This window comes from Stegostoma tigrinum, chromosome 4, assembly GCF_030684315.1.
Source record: "Stegostoma tigrinum isolate sSteTig4 chromosome 4, sSteTig4.hap1, whole genome shotgun sequence".
NCBI classification, from domain to species: Eukaryota; Metazoa; Chordata; class Chondrichthyes; order Orectolobiformes; family Stegostomatidae; genus Stegostoma; species Stegostoma tigrinum.
In genome coordinates, this window is record NC_081357.1 from 129,286,715 (window position 1) to 129,312,808 (window position 26,094).

The 26,094-nt window shown below is 45.3% G+C and overlaps 1 protein-coding gene across 8 annotated transcripts in view; it reads right to left on the reverse strand.

The window, feature by feature from the left end:
- Positions 1–15,700, reverse strand: part of agbl5 (AGBL carboxypeptidase 5) — a 107,832-nt gene extending 92,132 nt beyond the window's left edge. For 3 of the 8 annotated variants that reach the window (XR_007247529.2, XM_048530618.2, XM_048530616.2), the window contains exons 1-3: positions 15,008–15,700; positions 8,849–9,151; positions 125–296 (exon numbers count right to left, since the gene is read on the reverse strand). Coding sequence is in view for 6 of the 8 variants with exons in the window: in XM_048530618.2 (XP_048386575.1) it covers positions 125–296; positions 8,849–9,072 (396 nt within the window). In the remaining 2 variants the exon portion in view is untranslated. Of the gene's footprint in view, positions 1–124; positions 297–8,848; positions 9,152–11,854; positions 11,978–15,007 lie in introns of those variants that run through there. The other 5 variants (XM_048530623.2, XM_059645663.1, XM_048530622.2 and 2 more) reach the window with 3 other exon arrangements.
- Positions 15,701–26,094: the final 10,394 nt, after the last annotated feature.

Sequence of the window (26,094 nt, forward strand, 5' to 3'; positions counted from 1 at the left end):
CATCATGTAAGTTGGTTACCATTTTTCGAAGCAGTTAAGAAAGCTTCAAAGATTAACTATATGCCACAACCTACAGGGTACAAAACAAGACTCTACAAGATCACCAATTCCAGAATTTCCATACTTCATATGTTGGTCTTTCTCGCACCCGCTCCCAACGTGGTCTTCCAGGAAGCGTCTTTACTAATGGTGCCATTCCCTGCGAGTACAGTTTGCTCTGCTTATTCATATTCATGATATTGATTTTAATAACTTTACTCGGAATTCCTCCTTTCACGCTAAAATAAAACCAGGATCTGAAGATAAAGACAAAATAAATAAGTCAATATGTTGCATTAATTCAAGTGTCAGATCATAAAAAATTATGTTGATCAATTTCTTTCCACAGGTTCATCAGTCCCAATCAATTAATATAAAGAAATATCCCTGAAAATAATCTAAATTTGCTTAGTTTGTTAAAATTATCAGATCTGCTGGAACAAAAAGAGCCAATCTATGTTATTCATTACTAGATTAATAGTCATGTGAAACAACAACAACAATAAAGTTGCTAATTAATTGAGGGAAGCAATCTCCAATGAGGTGAAAAACCCGGAGGATACACATCCGAAGTCACCTGCCATTCCAACCATCTCTTACATGTGTTACATCTAATTATTCATATAATGAATACTGAGTGTTATTTTCTGAAATAAATCTAGATAATTTAAATCTAAATGAATCAATACTTACTCATTCCACTTTCTACATGTTCCATAACTTAATTCTGAATTTACCCCTCCTTAAATACAGACTATCCCTTCTGGTTCCACTGCTCTGGATGAAGTGAAATAGCTAATCATGGTTCACTTTTGCGAGAATTATTACATAACCCTAAAAGCAGCAAGTTTATTGGCTATGAAAAACTTTTCCTGCAAAAATGTGTGCAACAACAACAACATTATTGATCCTCACAATCAAACCTCTATATTCTCAATCATTTTGGTTGCACTCCATTAACTGTCATTTAGATTAAGTAAACAAATAGTTTAAAAAACACAAGAATAATAGGACTAACTTATCTTCTAAATGAATTTAAAAAAAGATGTATTTATATAACTTCTTTCACATCCTCTGGGCATACCAAAGTACTTGCATACAAGTAATGACAAACAAGTAGAATTTCTCTGGCCCAGCCTGTCCCATGTAATTATGATTCCTGGCGCAACACAAGATCATACTCTCCTACCCACCCAAAGCTTGGGAGGAAGAAAAAAAATCTGGAAATTTCTCTCCGTCTCATTTAGGAGATTACTGGGCAGCCACCTATCCAAACATTTAATTCTTAGCATGTAACTAGATCTGGCTTATTCAATTTAACAGTGACACCCTGGGTGCAACGAAATTTAAACAATTGGAGAAAGCTGTCAACTGGAATCTATTCTCTGTATCACTTTTTTAATATATTTATATGTTGATTAAGTCTACAGTTCTCCACTGTACAGAGTTCCAACCCTTTTAGCCTATTTCAATAGCCAAGAGGTCAGAATTGGAATGCAGAGATAGCAACGAAGCTTATGAAACAAGCAGAAAATCAGATGCTCTTCTTCTGGCTTGTGCTCAGCCTCCCTGGCACACTGCAGCAGACACTGCCTAGAAGATTACAGATCGGATGAGGAAAGATTTGAAAAATTGAATGAAAGTTTTAAAGTTGTGTATTTCCAGAATGGTACCTTATGGAAAATGGTAAGCACAAAAGAAAAAAATGCAAACGTGTTTAGGAAGCCTACAGAATACAAGATAGCAAAGTGTGGGGCTGGATGAACACAGCAGGCCAAGCAGCATCTCATGAGCACAAAAGCTGACATTTCGGGCCTAGACCGTTTCATCAGAAAAGGGGGATGGGGACAGGATTGTGAAATAAATAGGGAGAGAGGGGGAGGCAGACTGAAGATGGATAGAGGAAAAGATAGGTGGAGAGGAGAGTATGGGTGGGGAGGTAGGGAGGGGATAGGTCAGTCCGGGGAGGACAGACAGGTCAAGGGGGCGGGATGAGGTTAGTAGGTAGGAAATGGAGGTGCGACTTGAGGTGGGAGGAGGGGATAGGTGAGAGGAAGAGCAGGTTAGGCAGGTGGGGACGAGCTGGGCTGGTTTTGGGATGCAGTGGGGGGGGGGGGGGGGGGGTGGATTTTGAAGCTTGTGAAATCCACATTGATACCATTGGGCTGCAGGGTTCCCAAGTGGAATACAAGCTCCTGTTCCTGCAACCTACTGGTGGCATCATTATGGCACAGCAGGAGGCCCAAGATGGACATGTCGTCTGAGGAATGGGAGGGGGAGTTGAAATGGTTCGCGACTGGGAGGTGCAGTTGTTTACTGCATACTCTCCAAACAGTTTTGGTATGTCTATACTGTCCCTCACCAGTTACAGATGTATCATTGTTCGGGTGCATAATGGCCTGGCATGGCAACTGAGCACAGCCCAAACCATCACAGAAGCCAACCTTCCATCCACAGACTCCATTTACACGGCTCGCTGCCACAGAAAGGCTGCCAACATCAAAGATGCATCACATCCTCGTAATGACCTTAGGGAAGCCCTTCCATTGGACAGACAATACAGAAGTCTGAACACATGCACAAGCAGGTTCAGGAACAGCTTGTTCCCATCTATTATCAGGCTGATGAATGGACTCTCTAGCCTCAGGTAACGTTGATCTCACCCAGCGTATACCTTGAGCAATATAAGCTTAATATCTCTGTCTAAGTCTTTTTGATCTGTACATCCTTTGCTTACTGTGATCTACCTGTACCGTTCATAATCATAACTTGTCATATATGACAAAAAATAAATCAAAATACTGTTCTTTTTCAGATTGAAAAGAAATAACTTTTGGACAGTGTAGCGGTCAATCCAAGGCCCTCAATTATTTCCTACCCCTGTTAATGTCTTGGAGAAAGGCAGCATTTAATGCATTCAAATTTGCTGAAGGTACAAAAATATGTGGAAGGGTATGTTCTGATGAGAATTTAAGGAATCTCCAAGAGAACATAGGTTGAGTCAGTGAGCAAAACTTTGACAGATGGAATTTAGTGCACAGGCGAACACTGTAAGGGCATGCACTTTAGGAGGAAAAATCAAAAGGAAGACCATTGTTTAAATGGAAAGGGACTCCAAAAACATGCAGTGGGGTGTTCCTGTGCATGATCCATTAGAATTGAGTATATAGATGAAGTAAATAATTGAGAAGGCAAATGGAATTTTGGCCTTAAATGCTAAGGACAGAATTTAAAAATAGTGAAGACTTGCTACAACTGCACAGGTTATTGTTGAATGTATACCTAAAAAAACTGTGTACAGTTTTGCTCCTCATCTTTTTAAAAAAAAAGTACACTGGCATTGGAAGCAGCTCAAAAGAAGCTCACTAGGCAGATCCCTAGAATAAAAGGGTTGACTAATCAAGATGGGCTAAACAGGTTTGCACTTTATTCATTTGAATTTATTGAGGGTGGTTGGCTTGCTGAGCTGGTTTGTTGTTCTGCAGATGTTTCATTACCATGCTGGGTAACATTATCAGATCTACGGGTGTAACATGCTCAAACTGGCACGAAAATAGGAAAACAACGCCAAACATGAGCACAACCTGTGAACAACTCTACTTCCTACACAGATGCCTCAGGAACCAGGTATGACCTCGCAGTGAGGTACAAACCACCCATCAACACCCTACAAGCCCGCAAAACAGCAGAACATGACTGCCGCAAGATCGTAAGGGTAATGATAAACAACGCACACAACCGGCTCCACAAATACAACAGAGAAATTACACGTCAAAAAAAAAACTTTATTCCTGGAAGCTACCAATCAAGACTGGACAATAGACATGGAATGAGCCAGCAACATCAGCCAACAGTCCAGAAGAGCCTAGAAAAGACAGATCCTTCAAGACAAGCTCACCACACTTTCCCACAAAAATGACATCAGAACAGACACCTGGGTAAGAAACCTCTGACAGGAAACTGACAGACACAGAAAAAGCCATTCTCACAGTGGACTGAACTACAACTACAGGGACGCCAACAAAATAGAACTCCTAGCCACACTAAGGACCAAAAATATCAACAAAGAAACACAACAAACAATAAGACGGACAGTAATCCCGACACTAACCAGAAGGAACAAACTCAACACCCTCAACACATTGGAAAGACAGGCCCTGGAAGGAGTGAAGAAGGACAAGAACATCACAATATTATCCGCAGACAAAGGACGCAAGACAGTGATACCGAATAAAAGGGACTACATCTCCAAGGCACAGGCACTGTTTGCCAATGAAAACACATACCGGCCAGTACAAACTGACCTGACACCACTACTCAGCAACAAAATCCTCTTCACACTAAACAGACTTAAACAAGCAGGCCTGATCAACAAAGCAGACTTCTTAATGAAACCCAAAGGAATGAACACACCCAGGTTCTATGGCCTCCTGAAAGCGCACAAGCTGGATGTACCTCTTAGACCCATAGTCTCCCTACCAGGTACTACTTCACACAACTTAGCCGAGGAACCAGAAAGGAGGCTCAGGCACTTAGTCAACAAGTCATCCCAAGAATTCCTCAACTCCATTAAGGACATAAGGACAGACAACGAGGAGACCATGATATCGTTTGATATCACTGCCCTATTTACATCAATAGACATACCACTAGCAAGGGAAACAATGACAGCATGGCTGGAACAAGAGCAAGACTCCAGTGAAACTATCTCCACGAGCAACGTGCTCAAAATACTGGACCTATGCCTCACCACCCACTTCACTTTCAACAGCCATACATACAAACAAATCCACTGGACACCTATGGGATCATCTATCTCCGGACTCATAGCAGAGGCAGTGATGCAAAGACCAGAACGGTCAGCCTTTCTACTAATCTAACCAAAACTATGGATACGCTACGCGGAAGATGCCTTTTTCATCCTTAAACAAGCCAAACTACAGGAGACACAAAAACTTATAAACAACACCCTCACTGGAATAAAATTCACGAGAGAGGAGAAGAATAAACAGCTGCCATTCCTGGATGTCATGGTAGAGTGCGAGACAAATTGGGAACTATAAACAAAAGTACACTGAAAAGTCACACACAGGGACCAGGTACGGAACTTCAACAGTAACTACTATCCCGGCACACACAAACAAAGCTGCGTGCAAACACTATGTAAACAGGCAACAAACACACGACAGCAACACAGAACAATGCCAAGGGGAAGAAGAATACCTCTTCCAGGTTTTCAAGGGTAATGGCTATGTAAAAAAACTGGGTCAGAAGATGCCTACACAAGCAACATCAGGAAGATACTACATGCCCCAACACACTCATCACATTACCCTACATCAGAACTAACCATAGGACTCTTACACCCATGGGGCATCAGAGTGGCACACAAGCCCACATCAACCCTATGAAAGCTGCTCGCCCGAACTAAAGACCCACTCACCTCCATGGACAGGACCAATGACCGCTATAAGATCTCCTGCAGAGACTGTGAAAAACACTATCTTGGACAAACAGGAAGGAAACTAACAATAAGGGCACAAAAACACCAAGGGGCTACAAAAAGACATGACCAATACTCATTCAAACACACCAACGCTTCATTAGAGGTTGTACCGATGACATTACCCAGCACGGTAACGAAACCTCTGGGGAACAAACCAGCTCGGCAAGACTACCAACCTCAACATCCACAACCAGAGCTACAAAATTACTCCAAAATCGTTAGAGCTTAAAAGTATGAGGGATAATCTTATTGAATATACTTAACAACTAAGCTCCCACAGCCTCGTGGGGGAAAACTTGAAAAAGTCACTATCCTCTGAGTGAAGACACTCTCTGTATCTCTGTCCTCAATAGCTTGCCATCATTCTAACAACGTGTTCCCTAGTTCTAGACCCCAGCCAGGAAAAAAATTTTCTACTTTCGTAAGTAGTTTGTCTAGCTCTTTAGGCATTCTGTAAGTTACATCGAGATCATCTATCATTTTTCCAAACTCCGAGTAACATTAAAGAATAATGTCTTCAATTTTTCTTCAAAAGGTTAAAACCATGATCAGTCAAGTGAATCTCCATTGCACTGCCTCGATCGCAAGTACACTCCTTTTCAGGTAAGGGGACCAAAAACTCTGCATAATACTCTTGGCGAGGTCTCAGTAAGGTTCTATACAATTGAAGGAAGATGTCATTACTCTCTGCTCAAAACCTCTTGTGAAAAAAGCCACATACCATTTACCTTTCCAATTGCTTGTTGCACCTGCGTATTTATTTACAGTGACTAAGGAATAAGGACATCCACATTCCTTTGAACATCAACATTCCCCAATATCTTGCCAGTTAAGAAACACTGCACTTCCAACGCAACTCACACATTCCATCTGCTGTGTCTCTCCCACGCAGCCTGTCTAAATCTTCTTGATGCCTCTTGGCATCCTCCTCAAACACACACTTCCACGTCTGTCATCTATAAACTTGGAAATATCACATCTGCCATCCACATACAATCATTGTTTTAAATTTTGAACAGATGTAGCCCAAGTACTGATCCTTACAGTACCCTAGTCACAGCCTGCCAAGCTAAGAATTACCCACTTTTTCCTACTCTCTGTTGTGACTGTTAATCATAATCTATGACAGATATATCCCACATGCATAAATTTTATTAACTGCCTGATGTTGTATCTTATCAAATTCTGAAATTCCAAATACACCACATCCACCAGTTTTCCCTAATCCACTTTGCTGTTGTATTGCAAAATATTGCAACAGGTTTCTCTAACATGGTTTCCTTTTCATAAATCCATGCTGATTCTACCTAATTGGATCAGTTTTCTAAATCTCCAGTTATCACATCCTTTATAATATTTGCTAGTATTTTTGCTGCTACTCACATTAAACTAAACGTCTGAAGTTACCAGTTTTCTCTCTCCTTTTGAAAAATATGAACAATATTCAAAATACAACACAAAAGATAAAAGGCAATGTAGCACTTGAAATCTTCCAAAATATGGCACAGTTCTAGAATGTAAAGACCACCAATGCATCCACTTTCTCCGAGGCCATCTCCATCAGCACTGCAGGTTGTATATCATATCCCTGGGATTTGAGAAATTTCAGTCTCATTAATTTCTCTTTTTTTAAAAACTCATTTGCTAGATGTATGCATCATCTATTTCATTAAGTAATTAAAGTAGAAATTTTCAAAAAATGTTGAATATATAGGAATAATGCCAGCTAAGGTATTTTCACATTTCCATCCACATGATCCTCCACTCACTATTATGAAGTCAACATGAATAATCTAAAAGTCTTGCCTTTTCTGCAAAAATCTTGAGGACGACCTGGGGATCATTTTTATCCAGAAAAAAGGACAGAACTAATGTTTTCACAGGCCTTCATCAAGAAAAGCCAAATAAGCCAATCAGTGCCTGTTGTCGCAAATGAGTCAAATAGGCCCCAAATCTGCAAAGAAAATCTCCAAGTATCTCTTCAATTTGTGCAGATGGACAATCATTTCTTGTTTTGTTGTTCACCTAAGTTTTACTCAAATAGAGTCATTGATACACTAGCGATTTATTAGTAATGGATCTTGGCAAACAGACCAGAATTCCTCTCATAGAGCACTTTGAAATGTGCATTGCTTTGGCTTATTGACTTTGGCTTATCATCAAGTTCCAGCGATCATGGATTCACTTCCTTTTGCAACTCAAGAGTCCCAACAGTGGGGGGAAACCAGGCCATTCAGTCCATTGGATCCACTCCGACTCTTTGAAGAGCATCCGATCCAGACCCATCCTATCCTTGTAACCCTGCACTTACAATGCTAATCCACCTAGCCTGCACAGCCCTGGACACTATGGACAATCTACCTAACCTGAGGAAACCCACACAGGCACACGGAGAACACACAAACTCTATACACTCGCCGAAAGCCGAAATCGAACCTGGGTCCCTAGTGCTGTGAGGCAGCAGGGCTAACTACTGAGCCACTTTCCCACCTTCATAAGAGTACATATCAAAATTCACTTTAAAATTGAGGCCATTTCTACTCATAAGGAAAGCAAAGTCATGTATAACAGTTGAATTAGTATAGAGTGGCGACCACAACGATAAAGCAAGGTTGTCACAAATAACCTTCACTGCTTTCATGTGATTTTGAAACACACTCACTCTGATAAATTCACCTTTTATTGGAGTATGAAAAATCTAGCATTTACAATTCCTAAGCATTTAACTTTTAAAATTTGGGAAATGATGGGCATGTAGTAAGAAGCTTAACAAAGCTTGATGAAGCTTTAAAAAAAATGTAATTTGTAAATAGTACTCCAATAGATTTTCACCTTGTCTAATGAACTGAAATGATAAACAAACAATCTACTTGAACTATTTACAATCAAATCTGTTTAGTACATATTATTGGTTACAAAATGGGGTTGTAAGACATATTAATCATGATCAGGTAATGGAGCAAACTTGATGGGCTGAATGGCCTAATGAATATAATGAATTTTAGCCAAAACTCATTATATTCATTATCAGTGATTAGAATATATTGAAATTCTCTTCCCTTTGCCTGTCAACATAAAGCAATATGCCACAAGGTGATTCCCTCCCATAATGCCTATTATCATCAGATGCATCTTGTTATAACGCATTTTTTCCATACTTTCTCCTGTAATGAAAGCAAGTTTCCGGAGTTTCATGCAACAGTAATGAAATGGAAAATAATTATAAGTTTATGCAGATATAACCTGGCAACAAAATATCTATTTACCCCAAATGCACGAGAGAAAAAAAACTCATTAAATTACCTATTACCATTCTCGAACTCCGTATCAGCACAGTCTGGCTTGGTCCACACATTAAACTCACAATCTGGTGTGATTAACACATTTCCTGAATTTCCTGTGCCTGTACTGCCACCACTGGGAGTTGAATCCACTTCTCCTTCAGGACGCTCCACTTTTTCAACATGAGCAATATTTCCAGAATCAAACTTGGAACTAAAAAGTAAGCCGCCACATCGAATTTCCATTTTTGCGGCAAGATAGAATATTTCAAGTTATCTTTCATTCTTCTGCGTGACACTGTGAGAGCAGTTATATCTTGAGCTTCTGTGCAGGGAGAGGAAATAATTATTCCCAAGTACTATAAAAGACAGTTAAATGGTTTACTGATTAAATAGAATTGCAGTAAAACATAAACAAATCATTACCAAAAATTGTCTTGGCTATTTCAACATACCTGCCTAATCACTGCCTCATAAATTAAACTAATACCTTTTAAAATCAAGAAATTGAATATAAAAATTTCGAGGTACAATTTTTTTCCATCATATAGATAAAATCCCTGAAAAGATGGATGTAGAATCATCAAAAAAGAAACCCTATCTCTACATAATCTTGTTCAAATATTAATAGCATAGGAAATACAAGGTCAGTCTCTGGGTTCAGTCTTCCAGTAAATATTACAGTGAACTAGAGAAACAGAAAATTGTGCAGCTGGAAAGAAATGCAAAACAAAAATATTTGCTCAAAGAGCTTATCCTATAAAGGCTAGATCTTCATTTATTAAACATAAGGTATTTGCAACTAGAAAATGCATGACTTCTATGTTTTACAAATCTTTCACTAATTTTTCACTGCAAACTGTAAGCAATTCAGAGAATGTGAATAAAAGCTGTCTGATGTTTAACAATGTTTAGAACCAATGCATGTCTGATCACTCATAGATTGGTCCCTTATAATTCTAGATGATCCTTTAGAACTGAAATCAAGAGGAAGAATTTCATCAGCTACAGCGTGATAATCTGTGGAACTCATTGCCACAGAGTGCCATGAAGGCCAAGTCACTGAGTATTTAAGACAGAGACAGAGGCGTTTGTAATTAGTTAGCGTTTCAAGGGTTACAGGGAAAAAGGAAAGAAAATGGGGTTGTAAGACATATTAATCATGATCAGGTAATGGAGCAAACTTGATGGGCTGAATGGCCTAATCTACTTCTATACCTTTTGTGTTCTTATGGTCAGATGATCACAATCAGCCACAGTACAGTACAAGCTGTCTGCCCTGCAGTAACCAAATCCATTGACCTTATAAACTTTATGAAAAGCCTCAAACTCTTTGTGGGAATGTTTTTAAAAAGAAAACAAAGCTACAAGATCTGCAAGCCCCAGTAGGAGATTATGAGCAAGGCTCATAAATCACACAGCTCACAATTAACTCATAACTGTTGACACGTCTGCGATGGCCAAATACCTTCTGCAACCTTTCATAGATGACATTCACTCCTGTTCCAACCCAACCATAGTAGTGTGATGTCCTGCGAAATCTTCCACAATACTTAAATAGTAAGAAAATTTAAACTATATAGGAGCAACAGCTCTACACAAGATTCCTGGGATAGTGGAAGGGCAAAGGCCCAAGAACAGTATCACAGAAACTGATTTCAGAGCAAGAGGCCACTGGCAAGTGACTTACCAGATCTCCCCAAAAGCAATCCAAGGAAGACTTGTCATTTTAAATAACAGACTAACCCAGCAGTGACATGTCAAAGACACTTCATCTTGTTTCTGACAACACTCCTTCCTCATAACTGGACTCAAAATGCTGTCAGAAAAATGTAATTATCAGGTTAGTGCATTGAATTAGTTTAAATGTTAAAACCCTATTCTGGCAATTTTAGGGACAACGGCTTGTACTTGTATAGCACTTTTAGCATAATAGGATCTCAAAGCACTTCACATCAGTGAATCTAACACCAAACTACATAAGCCCATAAGGAACAGGAGTAGGTCATTCAGCTCCTTGAGTCTACTCTGTCATTCAACAGATCAGACCTGAATCAGCATACTTCACATCCACTTTCGCACCCTTTCCCCCCACAAGGTTTGATTTTTCTACTGACCAAAAAGGTCTGTCTCAACTTCAAAATATACACAAGGACTCTGCCTTATCTCAGCTCTCTACTACAAGGAGTTCCAAAGACTCTCCACTATCTGAGTGAAATCTGAGTGAAATCATTCCTCATCTCAGTCTTCACTTGGCACCTCTTGATTATAAGACTGTCCCCTCTGATCCTAGACTCTCCCATAGGGAGAAATGTCATCTCACGATTTATCTAACAAGCTCTTTAATAAACCAAGTTTCAATTAGATTACATCTCATCTTTTAAATTCCAACAAGTCCCAACTTGTTCAACCTTTGCTCACAAGGTATTCCTTCTATTCCAGGATCATCCTAATGAGCTTTTTCTGAAATGCCTGCAATGAAATAATAGCTTTCCCTAAATAAAGGGACAAAAATTGCTCACACTCGTCCAGATGTCTCACCAGCACCATAGATTAGTTCCATAACGGTGCATACAAGTACACGAAGGGGTACTGAAGTAGATAATCATGACAGAGGTAGGTTTTAAAGAGTGCCTTAATGGAGCAAAGGGAGGTAGTAAGACTTAAGGAGATAATTGTGCAACTTAGAGCCTTGGTGGCTAACCTAGCAATGCTAAAGCTACTGAAATCAAGGATACTTAAAAGGCCAGATTGTGTAGAACTACAGATTACAGATCTGGGGATGTATTTGAAAATAAGGATTCATCATTTTCAAATTAAGGCATTAATTAAACACTGTAAGAGGTCTTGAACAAAGTGCTGAAAAGTGAATCAAGGTTGTATATTAGAATGGGGCAAAGTTTTGGATGACCAAAATTTATAGGAGGGTAAAACACGAACACAGGCAGAAATTCGTTGGGGTAGTCAAGTTGAGGTAACAGTCATCATTAATTGACTAGAAGGAAAATACACGGACAAATGAAATTACCTGAAGATTCTTTGATGTTTTAAGAACGATTGAGGAGAAAATAGAAAGTAAAATGGTATATTTCAAGTAGGGTGCGGGAACAAGGAGATCTGTCAGTGTGCTTCCACATATTCTTGAGTGTGACTAGACAAACAGAGAAGGCAGTTGTAAGTAACCCTTGTGGTAGCATCATAAAGTCATGAGAGGTGTGACTGAATTATTTCTTGAGACAAAGACAGTCAGTCAAGATAGTTCAATAGGTGCTCTACGTATTAACTTTTGGACATGCTCACAACAAATATCCTATGGGACACCTACTATTAACAAGATAAAGTCCAAGAAATTTAAAGACAACGTGGATATATGGATACAAAATTGGTCTAGCAACAGGAAGTGAAGCATGGCTGATTTTTAGACTGGAAGGTGATACATATGAACTTCCCTAAAGTTCAGTTTTAGACCGTTTTCTCATTTTTACTAAATAAATGCCAGAGACTTTAAATTTAGAGAGCAATAAATGCAAACATTGGCAAAATTGTACATGTGATCCGACAGGCTTCAGGAAAACAGGCAAGATACAATACAATTGTATGGGAAGAGGCAGATGGTGTTCAACACAGAATATTTTGGAGAGACACCTGGGAGGATGAAAGTGAAAAGACAGTAAACTAAATGGCAAATGTTAAAAAGTGTAGATGGGCAGGAAAGCTTTATTGTCAATATTCACAAGTCCTGAAAAGGTGCAGCACATCACATGTTAAATACTCTTCTGGTGGTGAATTGGTAGCATCCCTATCTCTCAGGCCAAAGGGCCTGCAAGTGCCATTATTCGAGGGGTGTGTAATAACATATCAGGACATATTTAATTAAATTATTTATAAGGCTACAGGCCTAAAGGGAATATCAAGCAAATATTTAATGATAAGTGCAGATACAATGGGTCAAACAGCATCCTATCATTCTAAAAAAGGAATGATCAATGAGATTACACATGGGTAAGGATGATACAGATATTTGAGTGATGGGTATCTTAAGTTACCACCTAAAAGGGTCTGCAAGGTGGGAACCCTCAACACATTTAAAAGGAACACTTGAAATACAACAGCATACCGAGCCACAAGCCAGGTGCTGGAAAATGGGATTAGAATAGGTGAACGTTTAGTGACTGGCATGGGCATGATAAGTGAAAGGACCATGTTCCATGCTGCAAAACATCCAAGTCGATAAAGATGGTTAAAAAGAAGAAAATCACATGGGTTATTTGCACTTAAGTAAGTGTGTAGAATACAAAAGGGAGCCTATTATGCTTCAATTTGTGAACAATTCTGCACGTCACACGTCAGGAAAGGGACACCTTGTTTCTAGGCTCCCCAGCCTGAGGAAATATCTAGTCTGTCTCACTCGGTTAGCATTTTATGTTTCAATGAGATCCCCGTTCTTCTAAACTCTAGTGAATAAATTCCCAGTCGAACCAATCTCTCAAAATAATACAAAAATAAAATTCCACAGATAAATGATGATGAAATAATTTTTATTTTTGAACAGTTTTTCTCAGTTACTGGGAGAAAATAATATCAGAACATTTTAAGGACAAATACAGTGCAACAATGTATATACAACAATGATATCGAAGGGCTTTGAGCTAAAAAGAAAGCAGAACATGGTGATTTTAATAAGAACCAAAAGAACAGCGGATGCTGTAAATCAGGAACAAAAACAAAGTTGCTGGAAAACTCAGCAGGTCTGGCAGCATCTGTGGAGGAAAAAAAAGTTAACGTTTCGGGTCTGGTGACCCAAGGTTCTGAGGAAGGGTCACCAGACCCATTAACTGTTTTTTACCTCCACAGATGCTGCCAGACCTGCTGAGCTTTTCCAGCAACTTTGTTTTTGATGCTGATTTTAATGAAGGACATGGACAGATTGATTGATCAAGCATACATGAGAACACACATTGCTTTTGAATGGAACTGAAGACAGATAGGTTAGATACCAAAAACTTTCACAGTGGCAAGAGTAGTCTATCACTATTGGTGCAAATTATTCTTTGAATGCAATATGCACAGATAAATATACACAAATATTCAAAGTTTAAATATTATTTGGGTAGAGTTTAACAGGTACAGTAGTATTAATCCAGTTTAAAATGCTTCTACTTCTGGAATGGCAACTAAAATGTACACAAAACAGTCTGCTTTGGCATTATCAGAAAATACATTATGTACTTTAAAATAAACCCAATTGAAACAAACCTGTAACAACAATGTCTAGTGTGATCCCAATGTTTAGGCTCAATTCCACACCAACTGTAACCAATTATCCCAAAACCTAATTTGGAGGTGTCAAAAGCACCATTCAGGGTCATGGCTACAGTGCCAAGTCACTGTAGTAAGTGATAAACTAGGGCTACAATATTAACAGTCACTTATTGTTAGATGGCATTGATGTTACTGATATTCAGCAGTTACCAACACCTAATCACCACAAAAAATTCAGTTAACTCAATGCTGATCTGCAGAAATTCAGTGCCAAATACATTATTGGCACAGCTGTTTTCATGTATGTTGCCATCAAAATGGTTAGTAATTGGCACTAGTAGTAATTCTCCACTTTGACATTATCAACCAGCAGCTCAAGGTCACCCACCTTGGTGATATCACGAGTGTGTGGAAGTGTCCATCAATGACGATCTCACCATTTAGTGAGAGTTTCCCTCAATTAGAAACAAAATAAAAGGCAGGTGCTGGAATCCAAGATAGACAAATAGGAGGCTGGAAGAACACAGCAAGCCAGGCAGCATCTGGAAGAAAGGAGCAGTCAACGTTTTCGGTACCCGAAAAGTTGCTTTTTCCTTTCCTCCAGTTTCCTTCAATGTTGATACCGAAAGATACAAGTGACTATCTGGATAAGTCCCAGTCTTCGCACTGGGAAAATCTCCGGCTGTTGATCCCAAATGCTCAACTGTCCCAATCATCAGGGACACCCCACCGTGGCACCGGTCACTCTTTACCAGCGACGCCAGCATCAATCACTACCTTCACCAAATATTCCCAGCACCAGAGCCGGTCATCCTGACCCAAACACCCCGAACAGGGAGGAAGGAACGGTTCCCCCACCATTTAAGGGAGGAGGCTAAACGCTATTCCAGCGGAATACCCGCTACCCGGCCCCGCTCACCTGGGTTCAGCGACAGCGCCGCCTCCCCGCCGCGGGGCTCATCCCGAGCCCGGAACTCTGGCTCCCATCGCTCGGGGCCTCGGTCCGGCTCGAAACCGAAGCGACCTCTTCTTCGGGCACGCTATCGAGCGACGAATCTCGGCACTCGCTCAGCCGCTCTCGCCGGCTCTGGGTGACGGCGTACCGCTCTCTCCGCCTTCGGGCTTCGGCCTCTCGCTGCCGGCGGCTCCGGGAGCCCTCCTCGCCTTCGTGATCGCGCTCCCTCCGCCGCCGCCTCTCAGTCGCCCCCTCTCCGGAGCCCTCGCTGCTCCTCTCCCGCCGCCCTTGCCGCCGGGTACTCTGGTCACCGGCCGCTCCCAGCTGCGATCTCCCGGGCTCCGTTTCTCCCTCTCTCCCCGCTTCCGCCCGTCTCTTTGTTTTCCCTACGAACAAACAGACCCCGCCCCCACAACCTCCCCTCAAACTCTGCTTGACATCAACAACGAGCCATCTCATTGGCCACCTCGCACGTAGAAGCAAAATGACCAGTGATTGGCTGGTCGCAAGGCACTTTATATTTGAAAATGGTCGGTTGGACTCATGAAAAGGGCACCTGCGCCACCCACGCGCCGTGTAAGGTAGACGGGAGGATCGCCGGGGCAATGTCCGGGGGAGCATGGGACCTGTCGCCGAAGAACTGGGAATGGGGAAAGGCTGGGACAGGTCACCTCGGGGGGGGGGGCGTGGCCTGTCGCCCGGGCAACCTCGGGGGGGGCGTGGCCTGTCGCCCGGGCAACCTCGGGGGCGGGCCTGACGCCCGGGCAAACCCGCGGGTCACCTGGTCAAACTGCCACGTGATCGTCCAGAGAGATCGCAGGAACTGCCGATGCTGGAGAATCTGAGATAAGAAGGTGTGGAGCTGGATGAACACAGCAGGCCCAGCAGCATCAGAGGAGCAGGAAAGCTGACCTTTCGGGCCCGAAACGTCAGCCTTTCCTGCTCCAAAGATGCTGCTTGGCCTGCTGTGTTCGTCCAGCTTCACATTTCGTTATCACGTGATCGCCCATAAATAGTTCCAAGCAAAACTGAACGGCTTTGCCCCCACGCGCCAATGCAAAATCCACCAATTCCACATCAATAACATGTAAAATATGGCAGGGACAGTGTCATAACAGGAAAGCTGAGGGAAGGAGGAAATCAGGGGGCCCAGTAGTACCCAACGTGTCTAAGATCGCCATGTGTTATCAGAGCCAAGGGACTGTCTCCTGGGTCTTACTGATGCTTGCACAGTTTGCTGGGACTAGACATTTTTTGGTCTTAAGCTTGTATGTGCTTATAACTCTAAGACTCCATGACTCCATAACTGGTGAGCAGACACCACCAACCTCATCAGCAAGGACAACATCATCAAGCTAGTGGACCTATGCCTCACCACCCACTTCACTTTCAATAACAAAACCTACAGACAAACCAACGGTACACCCATGGGATCTCCGATATCAGGGTTCTTAGCAGAGGCAGCAATGCAGAGACTCGAACAAACAGCTCTGCCAATCATCCAACCCAAACTTTGGGTCCACTATGTGGATGACATCTTTGTCATCACTAAACAAAACAAATTAGAGGAAACCTTCAAGACCATCAATAATACCCTTACTGGCATAACATTCACAAAAGAGGAGGAAAACAGCAGCAAACTGCCATTCCTAGATGTCACAGTAGAGCGAACAGCCAATGGGGAACTTCAAACCAGCGGCTACAGGAAAACAACACATACGGACCAAATACCGAACTACAGGAGCAACCATCCCAACACCCACAAACAAAGCTGCATTAGGACATTATTCCAACAAGCCACCACACACTGCAGCACAGAGGAACTACGCAGAGCAGAGGAAAATCACCTATACAGCGTATTCAAAAAGAATGGGTACCCTATGAACATAGTCCGCCGATTTCTCAGCAATAAACCCAAACAAACAGACAAAACGGGCTCAGAAACCATAACCACTCTCCCCTACATCAAAGACATTTCCGAAATGACTGCCAGACTACTCGGACCTCTTGGCATCAGGGTAGCCCACAAACCCACCAACACACTAAAACAGCAGCTAATGAACTTAAAAGACCCAATACAGACAACAAACAAAACGAACGTGATCTACAAAATACCTTGCAAGAACTGTGACAAACACTACATTGGACAAACTGGCAGAAAGCTAGCCACCAGGATACATGAACATCAACTAGCCACAAAACGACATGACCACTATCACTCGTATCCTTACATACAGATGAGGAAGGACACCACTTTGATTGGGACAACACATCCATCCTAGGACAAGCCAAACAGAGACATGCACGAGAATTCCTAGAAGCATGGCATTCCAACCGGAACTCCATCAACAAACACATTGATTTGGAGCCAATCTACCATCCCCTGAGAAAAAGAACAGGAAGTGACATCACCAATGCAGGAAATGACATCACCAACCCAAGGAAACATAACCAGGTAAATAGAAAGCAGGACATAACACCAGTGCTTTGTTGGAGGCTCACTGTTGATGTTACCTAGAATGGTGACGAAACATCTGGGAACAAACCTTCCAGCTCAGTGAACCAGCTTACATCTGGAACAAAATAAAGACCCACTCTCTTGTGGACCGAGAGGACGAGAGTGCTGTCTTGGACGTGAAAGGAGGACGTCGGGTTGGCTGTGCATCCTTGCAACCAGTGGATCTTAATGCTGGCTTCGGCCTAATGCTGGTTCAGGGGAGCAGCCAACCTGCAACGATGGCTGCGGCAAGTGCTCGTGCCCCAGGTCAGGGAGTCCGGAACACCATCCGTGTTTCCATAAAGAAGGTGGATGAAGGTGCACCTGTGGACTGCACCTTCTTCGTGAAGAGGGTCCTGTTGGACTGTTGCAGGTTTGCTGCTGCGGACATTTACTGCCTGCAGGATTTCCCCGGAGGAGGATTTTACGATGTAACCTTCAGGAGTGCCAAGCTTTGCGAGCGCTTCCTGGAGGTTTTCAAGGAGAAAGGAGGTGAGCGCCCCCTCTCTGTATCGACCGCTGTCCCGCTGTTTGTGATGCCAGCGCAGAGGAGCCGTATGGTGACTGTACACATGTACAACCCGCATGTGCCAGCAGTTGATGTCCTGACCTTCCTTGGAAGGTACGTGAAGGTGGAAGGGGATCTAACTGACATCGTGGACCCCTTTGGCATCTGGACGAGTAAGAGGCAGGTCAAGGTGACGCTGAGGATGGGCGCAGACGGGAATGTCGCACACCCACCGTCCAGCTTCGCGATCGGCGGGAGCAGGGGCTATCTGACCTACGCAGGGCAACCTAAAGTCTGCCATGCCTGTGGTAGGTCAGGTCACGTGGCGGCCGACTGCAAAGCCACCATCTGCAGGAACTGCAGGGAGGAGGGACACCTCGCAAAGGATTGCCCACAAGAGAAAAGCTGCAACCTTTTGCGGGGAAGTGGGCCACCTCTATAGGGCATGCCCACAGCGGGGGACCACCTACGCCCAGGTTGCCAGCAGGGGCAATGCGGGGCCAACCCCCAGAGGAGGGGAAGGCATCAGGGTCCAGCAAGGACCCCACAATGTGCAGGAGGGCCAGGTCGTGCAGGAGGGCCCAGCCCCGCAGGATGGGCCCGAGGCCAGCAAAGCGCCCCTGCGGGCTCCGCGCGCTCCCCCCCCCCCCCCATCGACAAGCGGAGTCGATGGAGGCAGCGACAGGCGACGCAGGGGAGTGGACGACGGTCCGGAAAGCGAGGAGGAAGGTGCGTCGACGGGCCCAGGAACCGAAACCATCAGTCGCGAAGAGGCAGCTACAGTGGGGCTATAAGAGATCCTTTGACGAGGGGGTTTCGGAGAGGGCCCGCTCGAAGCAGAAGTTAAAGATCTCCAGGGAGAAGGAAAGCAGCACCATGCTTCCAGGTGATGGGAGGCATCCTGAGGCTCCCTCCGACACTCAGTCAAGTGCCGCTCGGGCACTGGAGGGCCCCCCGGAACTTCCAGGCAGGAAGGACGAAACAGCGCATCCCCAGCCGGACCCTCCTGCCTCCGTACCCCCGACGGGGGGATGCCACCCGGAAGGCAGCACAGACAGTTTCCTGAACCCGGAGAGTGTCCAGCAGTTAGCCCGGGCAATGGGCATGAAGGGACAGATGGAGGGGCTGGACCTTGGACTTGGGGAGGGTACTGCGGTCACTGCCCACAATGGGGGTACGAGTTGCGAGCATTAATGTGCGCAGTGTCAAGTCCACCGCAAGATGTGTATCCACGTTGGCCTACCTGACCACCATCAAGGCGGACTTCCTGTTTCTGCAGGAGTGTCGCTCCTCGGGCCTGGCTAGTCTGCTGCGGGGGCGCGACTTCACCATCTCTCAAGTTCAGGAGGTGGTGGGGGGGGCACGCCTCCTAGTGGCTGACGTCACCTATAGGAACGCTCCCCTGAGGCTGATCAACGTGTACGCCCCAGCGGTACGGAGTGAGCGGTTGGCCGTCCTGCAGCAGCTTCCACCCCTGCTGGCTACGTCCAGGCCAGTCATCCTAGGCGGAGACTTCAACTGCATCATCGATGCAGATGGAAGATCCGGTGTGGAGACAGCGGGTGGGGGGAGTCAACTGGACGTCACGTCCAGATTCCTGATGGGCACGGTGAAGGACACCAAGCTGCTCGACGTCTTCAACACCCCTGCAGACAGAACGCAGTGGAGATACACCTGGTCGCGGCCAGACGGGTCTATTCGCTCAAGGAAAGACTTCCTGTTTGTGTCACAGGCATTCTCGGTCAGGTCCACCGGCGCCGAACCGGTGTTCTTCTCTGACCACTGCCTCCTGCTGGCCGACTGTCAATTACAGGACGACCAGCTGGCCGGCAAGGGGACGTGGAAGCTCAACATGACTCTGTTGACCCCAGAGAATGTAGAGGAGCTTAAGAGGGAGTACTCCGGTTGGAGAACCGTGAATCCCCTCTTTGAGTCTCCGGGCGACTGGTGGGAGACGGTGAAGGAGAACATCAAGAGGTTCTTTGTCCTCAAGGGTGTTCGGAAGGCGAGAGAGAGGCGGGGAAAGCTGTTGTGACTCCAGAAAAGGGTGCAGAACCTGCTCCTTCTGCAGTTGATGGGGGTCGATGTCAGGGAGGACCTCCGCGAGGTGAGGGGCCAGCAAGCTTTGCTCTTCGCCATGGAGGCCTCCAGGATAATCTTCCGGTCCAGGGTCCGCTCCGTGGAGCAGGACGAGACGTGCTTGCGTTTCTTCTTTCAGAAGGTGCACAAAGAGAGCTCTGTGCTTAGCCAGCTGAAGGAGGACGACGGCTCGGTGACGTCGTCTCGGCCCAACATTGAGGATCAGCAGATCCTTCTATGCCAGATTGTACGACGCAAAGCCCACGGACAGCACGGCCTCTGAGTCGTTCCTGTCGTCTATCACGGAGGTCTTAGACGACGGCATGAGGGAGTGGCTGGACCGGCCGATATCCCTGGACGAGCTGACCAGATCCCTCAAGTCCTTGGAGAGGAATAGGACGCCCGGGAGCGACGGCTTACCGTTCGAGCTGTATTCCACTCTGTGGGACCTGGGCAGCCAGGACCTGCTGGAGGTGTACGATAGTGCGCTTCGGGCAGGGGAAATGTGCAAGTCCATGAGGAAGGGCATCACCACCCTCACTTATAGAGTAAGGGGGAGAGGGAAGAAATTAAGAATTGGCGTCCCATTTCACTATTGAACGTGGACGACAAAATCCTGGCCAAGGTCATAGCCAACCGGGTCAGATCTGTCCTGGTGTTGGTGATCCACCCTGACCAAACTGTGCTGGGCAGGAAGATCACAGAGCCTTGCGCTCATCAGGGATACGATCGCCAACGTACAGGACAGGCGGGTGAACACCTGCCTCGTCAGCCTGGACCAGGAGAAGGCCTTCGACAGGGTCTCTCATGCTTACATGAGGGACGTCCTCTCCAAATTGGGGTTCGAGGAGGGCATCCGCAGTTGGATCCGGCTGCTCTACACCAACATCGTTAGCACAGTCTCGATCAACGGGTGGGAATCAGACAGTTTTCCTGTTAGATCTGGAGTCAGGCAGGGCTGCCCGCGCTCTCCTGCCTTGTTCGTGTGCTGTGTGGAGCCCTTCGCCGCATCCATCAGGAAGGACGTGAGCCTGAAGGGCGTGACTATCCCAGGTAGCAGAGGCCTTCGGGTCAAGACCTCCCTGTACATTGACGACGTTGCCGTCTTCTGCACCGATCGTCGGTCAGTGAGTAGGCTGTTGGACATCTGCAGCCAGTTTGAACTGGCCTCGGGTGCCAAAGTCAATAGGGGTAAGAGCGAGGCCATGTTCTTCGGGAACTGGGACGACCGCTCCTTCATCCCCTTCACCGTCAGGACAGACTACCTGAAGGTGCTGGGTGTTTGGTTCGGTGGAGCTGGGGCGTGCACCAAGACTTGGGAGGAGCATATCACCAAACTGAAGCAGAAGCTGGGCAGGTGGACGCTCCGGTCCCCCTCCATCGCGGGTAAGAACCTCGTTGTCAGATGTGAGGGGCTTTCGGTACTGTTGTATGTGGCACAGGCCTGGCCTATTCCCTCAACCTGTGCCGCTGCGGTCACCCAGGCCATCTTCCACTTCATTTGGGGGTCGAGGATGGACCGGGTCAGCAGGGACACCATGTACAAAGACCTGGAAAATGGGGGAAAGGGCGTACCGAACGCCACCCTCGCCCTGATGGCTACCTTTGTGTGCGGCTGCATCAAGCTGTGCGTAGATCCTCAGTATGCAAACACCAAGTGTCACTACTTACTGAGGTTCTACCTGTCCCCGGTGTTGCGAAGGATGGGCCTGGCCTCGTTGCCGCGGAACGCTCTGAGTAGTTGGACCGTCCTGTACCACCTGTCCGTCGTGGAGAAATTTTTGAAGGGAAACACCTTTTTGACTACAAGGCCATCAGGCAGTGGTCAGCACGTAGTATCCTCGAGACCCTTCAGGAAAAGGAGAGGGTGGATCCCGTCGTGTGGTTCCCCACTCAGACTGCCAAAGGCGATGAGGCGTTCTGCCAAACGACAGAACTTTCAAACAAGCACAAGGACATTGCTTGGCTGGTGGTGAGAGGGGCTCTGACAGTGAGATCCTTTTTGCATGCCCGGAATCTCTGCGCCACCGCACGCTGCCCTCGAGGTGGCTGCGGGGGGGCGGTGGGGAGGAGACTGTCGATCACCTCCTTCTGGAGTGTGCCTCTGCACAGGAGGTCTGGAGGGGGATGCAGTGGTATTTGTCGAGGTTCGTCCCGAGCAGCTCCATGACGCGGGACTCCGTGCTCTATGGGCTTTTTCCCGGGACGCACATCGAGACCAACATCAACTGCGCCTGGAGGACCATCAATGCGGTGAAAGACGCTCTTTGGTCTGCCAGCAACTTGCTGGTCTGCCAGCTGAAAGAACTGACCCCGACTGAGTGTTGCAGACTGGCGGACTCCAAGGTCCAGGACTACGTGCTGAGGGACGCGCTAAAGCTTGGGGCAGCTGCTACCAAGGCGCGGTGGGGAAAGACCACCGTATGAAACCCCTCGTCCTGAATCGATAAAAGGGCGCTATCTGGTAACTGGGCCCAGCCGGCACCTTCCCCAACTGGTCAGGGGCCCAACTGGGATGCGGGGTGACTACTGCCGGGGTGTTTTCTTTGTTTTGTTTTTTTTTCTTCTTTGTTTTTTTCCTTCAGTTGGTGTACGTACCCCCCTGGGTAACCTGGAGCAGCTTGCATGACTGGGTAGGTGTATAAATATGTTTTATTTTTTGTACATCTTATGAATAAAGTATATTTTTTTTCAAATAAAAAAGAAGTGACACTGTCTGAAAACTAACCTTCCAGCTCAGCAAGCAAACTCACATCCAGAGATGAGGTAGAGACAAGGAATCGGGGAAGAGGGGGCAACAGAGGGAGGCAGGAGGCTAGGGTTGAAACAGGGTAGAGAAAAGGGGTAGGAGAATTAGGGAAGGGAGAAGAGAGGAGGTGGGAGTGTTGGAGGGATGGAGGGGTGAAAGATGAGCATGGAAAGAAAGAAATGAGCATGCACTAGGGAGGGAAGAAATTGAGTGCTAAGGAGGAGGGCAGGAAATGGGTTTGGGTTAGGGAGAATGGGTCCAGGAGAGAAAAATGCACGTGGGGAAATGGTGTGGTATGGGGCAGAAAGGGTGAGGAACATGTGCAAACAGATTTGGATTAGTTTAAACCAGTACCATGGTTGGCACAGATACTGTGGGTTTCTGTGCTGTACTGTTCTATACATATTCTGTAAGTGGGGGAGATGGAAAGGGGCAGGATGGGATTGAAGAAAAGAGTGGATGGGTATTAGGAAGAGCTGAAATGTGTGGGGGAGAAAACAGTGAGCGTTGGGGAGAGGAATGGGTGAGTGGAGAGAAGGATGAGAGGTGTATAAGTGTGGCGGTGCAGAAAAGGAAAGTCTGCAGGGGGGAGGTGAGGCAATGGTGAGGGAGAGAAAAGGGTGCAGGATGGGTGGAGGAATGGGCGCAAGATGAGGGGGCTGAGATTCAGAAATGAGTGATTAGGTGAAAAAAGGGTGAACGGAGAAACAATTAGGGGTTTGGAGATAAGGAAGTGGGGTGCTGGGGTGAGGCTGTGGGATGGGGAGGGAGAAAATGTGCAGGATGTTGGAGAAGAGGGTGTGAGGAGGTGGAGAAAATGCTGTGGGCGGTAAAGGTGGGAGGAGAGTGAAGGAACAGGGTGTGGGGTAGGCGGGATGTGGAGGCAATGTAAAGGGGACTGGAAGGGTAGAAATGATGCAAAGTTGAGGGAAGGGAAAGGGTGGAGTGTAAAGGTGCATCTGAGAGGGGAAAGGATGTAGGTTGTTAATAAAAGGAAGGTTAAGGGCATGGGCAGAAAAGGATGGAGGATAGCGGGGAAATGGTAGGGAGAATATTTACACCAGATGTTGCTCCTCACTGGAATAATGAAGTGGAAATCATGTCCTGTTATTTCTGGAGTCATCACAAACTTCAAAAATGTGAAAAAGCATGCAGAATTTCCCAGATAATAAAGTGTGAAGCTGGATGAACACAGCAGGCCAAGCAGCATCTCAGGAGCGCAAAAGCTGACGTTTCAGGCCTAGACCCTTCATCAGAGCTGATGAAGGAAAACGAAAGGCTGCAGGGGGGAGGTGAGGCAATGGAGCCTTTCCTTTTCCTTCATCAGCTCTGATGAAGGGTCTAGGCCCGAAACGTCAGCTTTTGTGCTCCTGAGATGCTGCTTGGCCTGCTGTGTTCATCCAGCTTCACACTTTTATTATCTTGGATTCTCCAGCATCTGCAGTTCCCATTATCACTGCAGAATTTCCCAATTGTTTTTCTTCCAGATCTAGGCTTACATAAAGCACAGACAGGTATAGGTGCAGAAATTTCTTGAGATTTCTCAGACAGTACCATCCAAATGCGCAATCCCTAACATCTAGAAGTACTGGTTTCTATTCTTAACAAGAATGACTATTTATGACAGAATCAAGAGACTCTACCTAAGGGTAAACAATCTTACTTGTCAGCCAAAGCTCCATTCATACACTGCTCTGGCTCCAACTCATCTTTAGCCAGACTTCCACAACTACTTGAGGAAGCAGCTATGTAAATATCACTTAAAATGAGTGTGGACTAAAATTGTTTCAAAACAGTCCAGAACCATCAGAAATACAGAAAAATAAAAAAAACTCTACATGCATTTCATGTTTAATAATTTCCAAACAGTTCACTTTGTGCAACATCTGTATTTACATAGACAAACAACAATGGGGTGAATGACCGTTTAATCTGATTTTCTGGTAGTACATAGTATAAGAATACACCATTATCTCAGCAACTAAAAAGAATGGATCAAACTTTCTGTTGTAGACCTGCTATCAGAAGTAACACATATTTCACACAATTTGCCTGGATACTATCAAAATTTTTGTGTCAAACAGCAACTAGGATATAAGCCTTTCCATAAGTATTCCAGTGTTCTCACTGACTATCAACACTTACTTATAAAGATTTTCAGTCATGCCATCATCAATAGCCTTTCCATTCCATCACCCTCCTGCCCTGTTTGTTCCGGTCACAAATGATCATTTCCTGTCTTTACATTTACCTTGACTCGACCTTTTCACTGTCAGTAATGAGGAAATATATTTTGATATCAGTTTCTGTTCCTTATTTTCATACTGTACTGTTATTATCATGTTTGCCGTGCTTTTGCAATCCTCCTAACTTTCCTTGAACACATTTGTTGCATGTCCCTGCACCATGTGACCAAATAACAATATAGCATTGGAACAGGCCCTTCAATCCCCCAAACGTGTGCCAACACACTTTCCCCTTCCATACTAAAACTGCCTTCCCTTACAGGATCCATATCCCTCTGTTCCCTTCCTACTCATGTATTCATCCAGGTGACTGCTGAATGCTGTTACCGTGTCTGCTTCCACCCCCTCCTCTGGCAGCATGTTCCAGGCACTCAGCACCCTTTGTGTGAAAAGCCTGCCTCATACATCTCTTTTAAACATCGCCTCACCCCCCCCACTGCCGCAACCCGCACCTTGAACCTGTGTCCCCTAGTAATTGACCCCTCCATCCTGGGAAAAAGTCTCATACTTTCCACTCTAACCATGCCATTCACAATCTTATAAACTTCTATTAGTCACCCCTGGGGAAGGGAGGCTTTTGTGAGGCAGAGAAGGGTGAGGTGTTGGTGCGGTATGAATGAGTATTTGCAACTAACTTCTTGCTGATCAACCATTGCAGTGCCAAGCTCACAAGAATAACAGATCATCATTCACAGCAAACTATCCAACCTTCAGGACAAGATCAACCATGACACTACACAACACTACCACGGCATGCTAGATCATCAACATGTATACTACCACCACATGTGGGAACACTACCCACTATGTCCACAGCAAATACTCATGTGACTCAGCCAGTGGTGTCTACCTCATACGCTGCAGGAAAGGATGTCCCGAGGCATGGTATATTGGCAAGACCATGCAGACACCACAACAATGGATGAATGGACTCTGTGCAACAATCGCCACACAGGAATGTTCAGTCCCAAT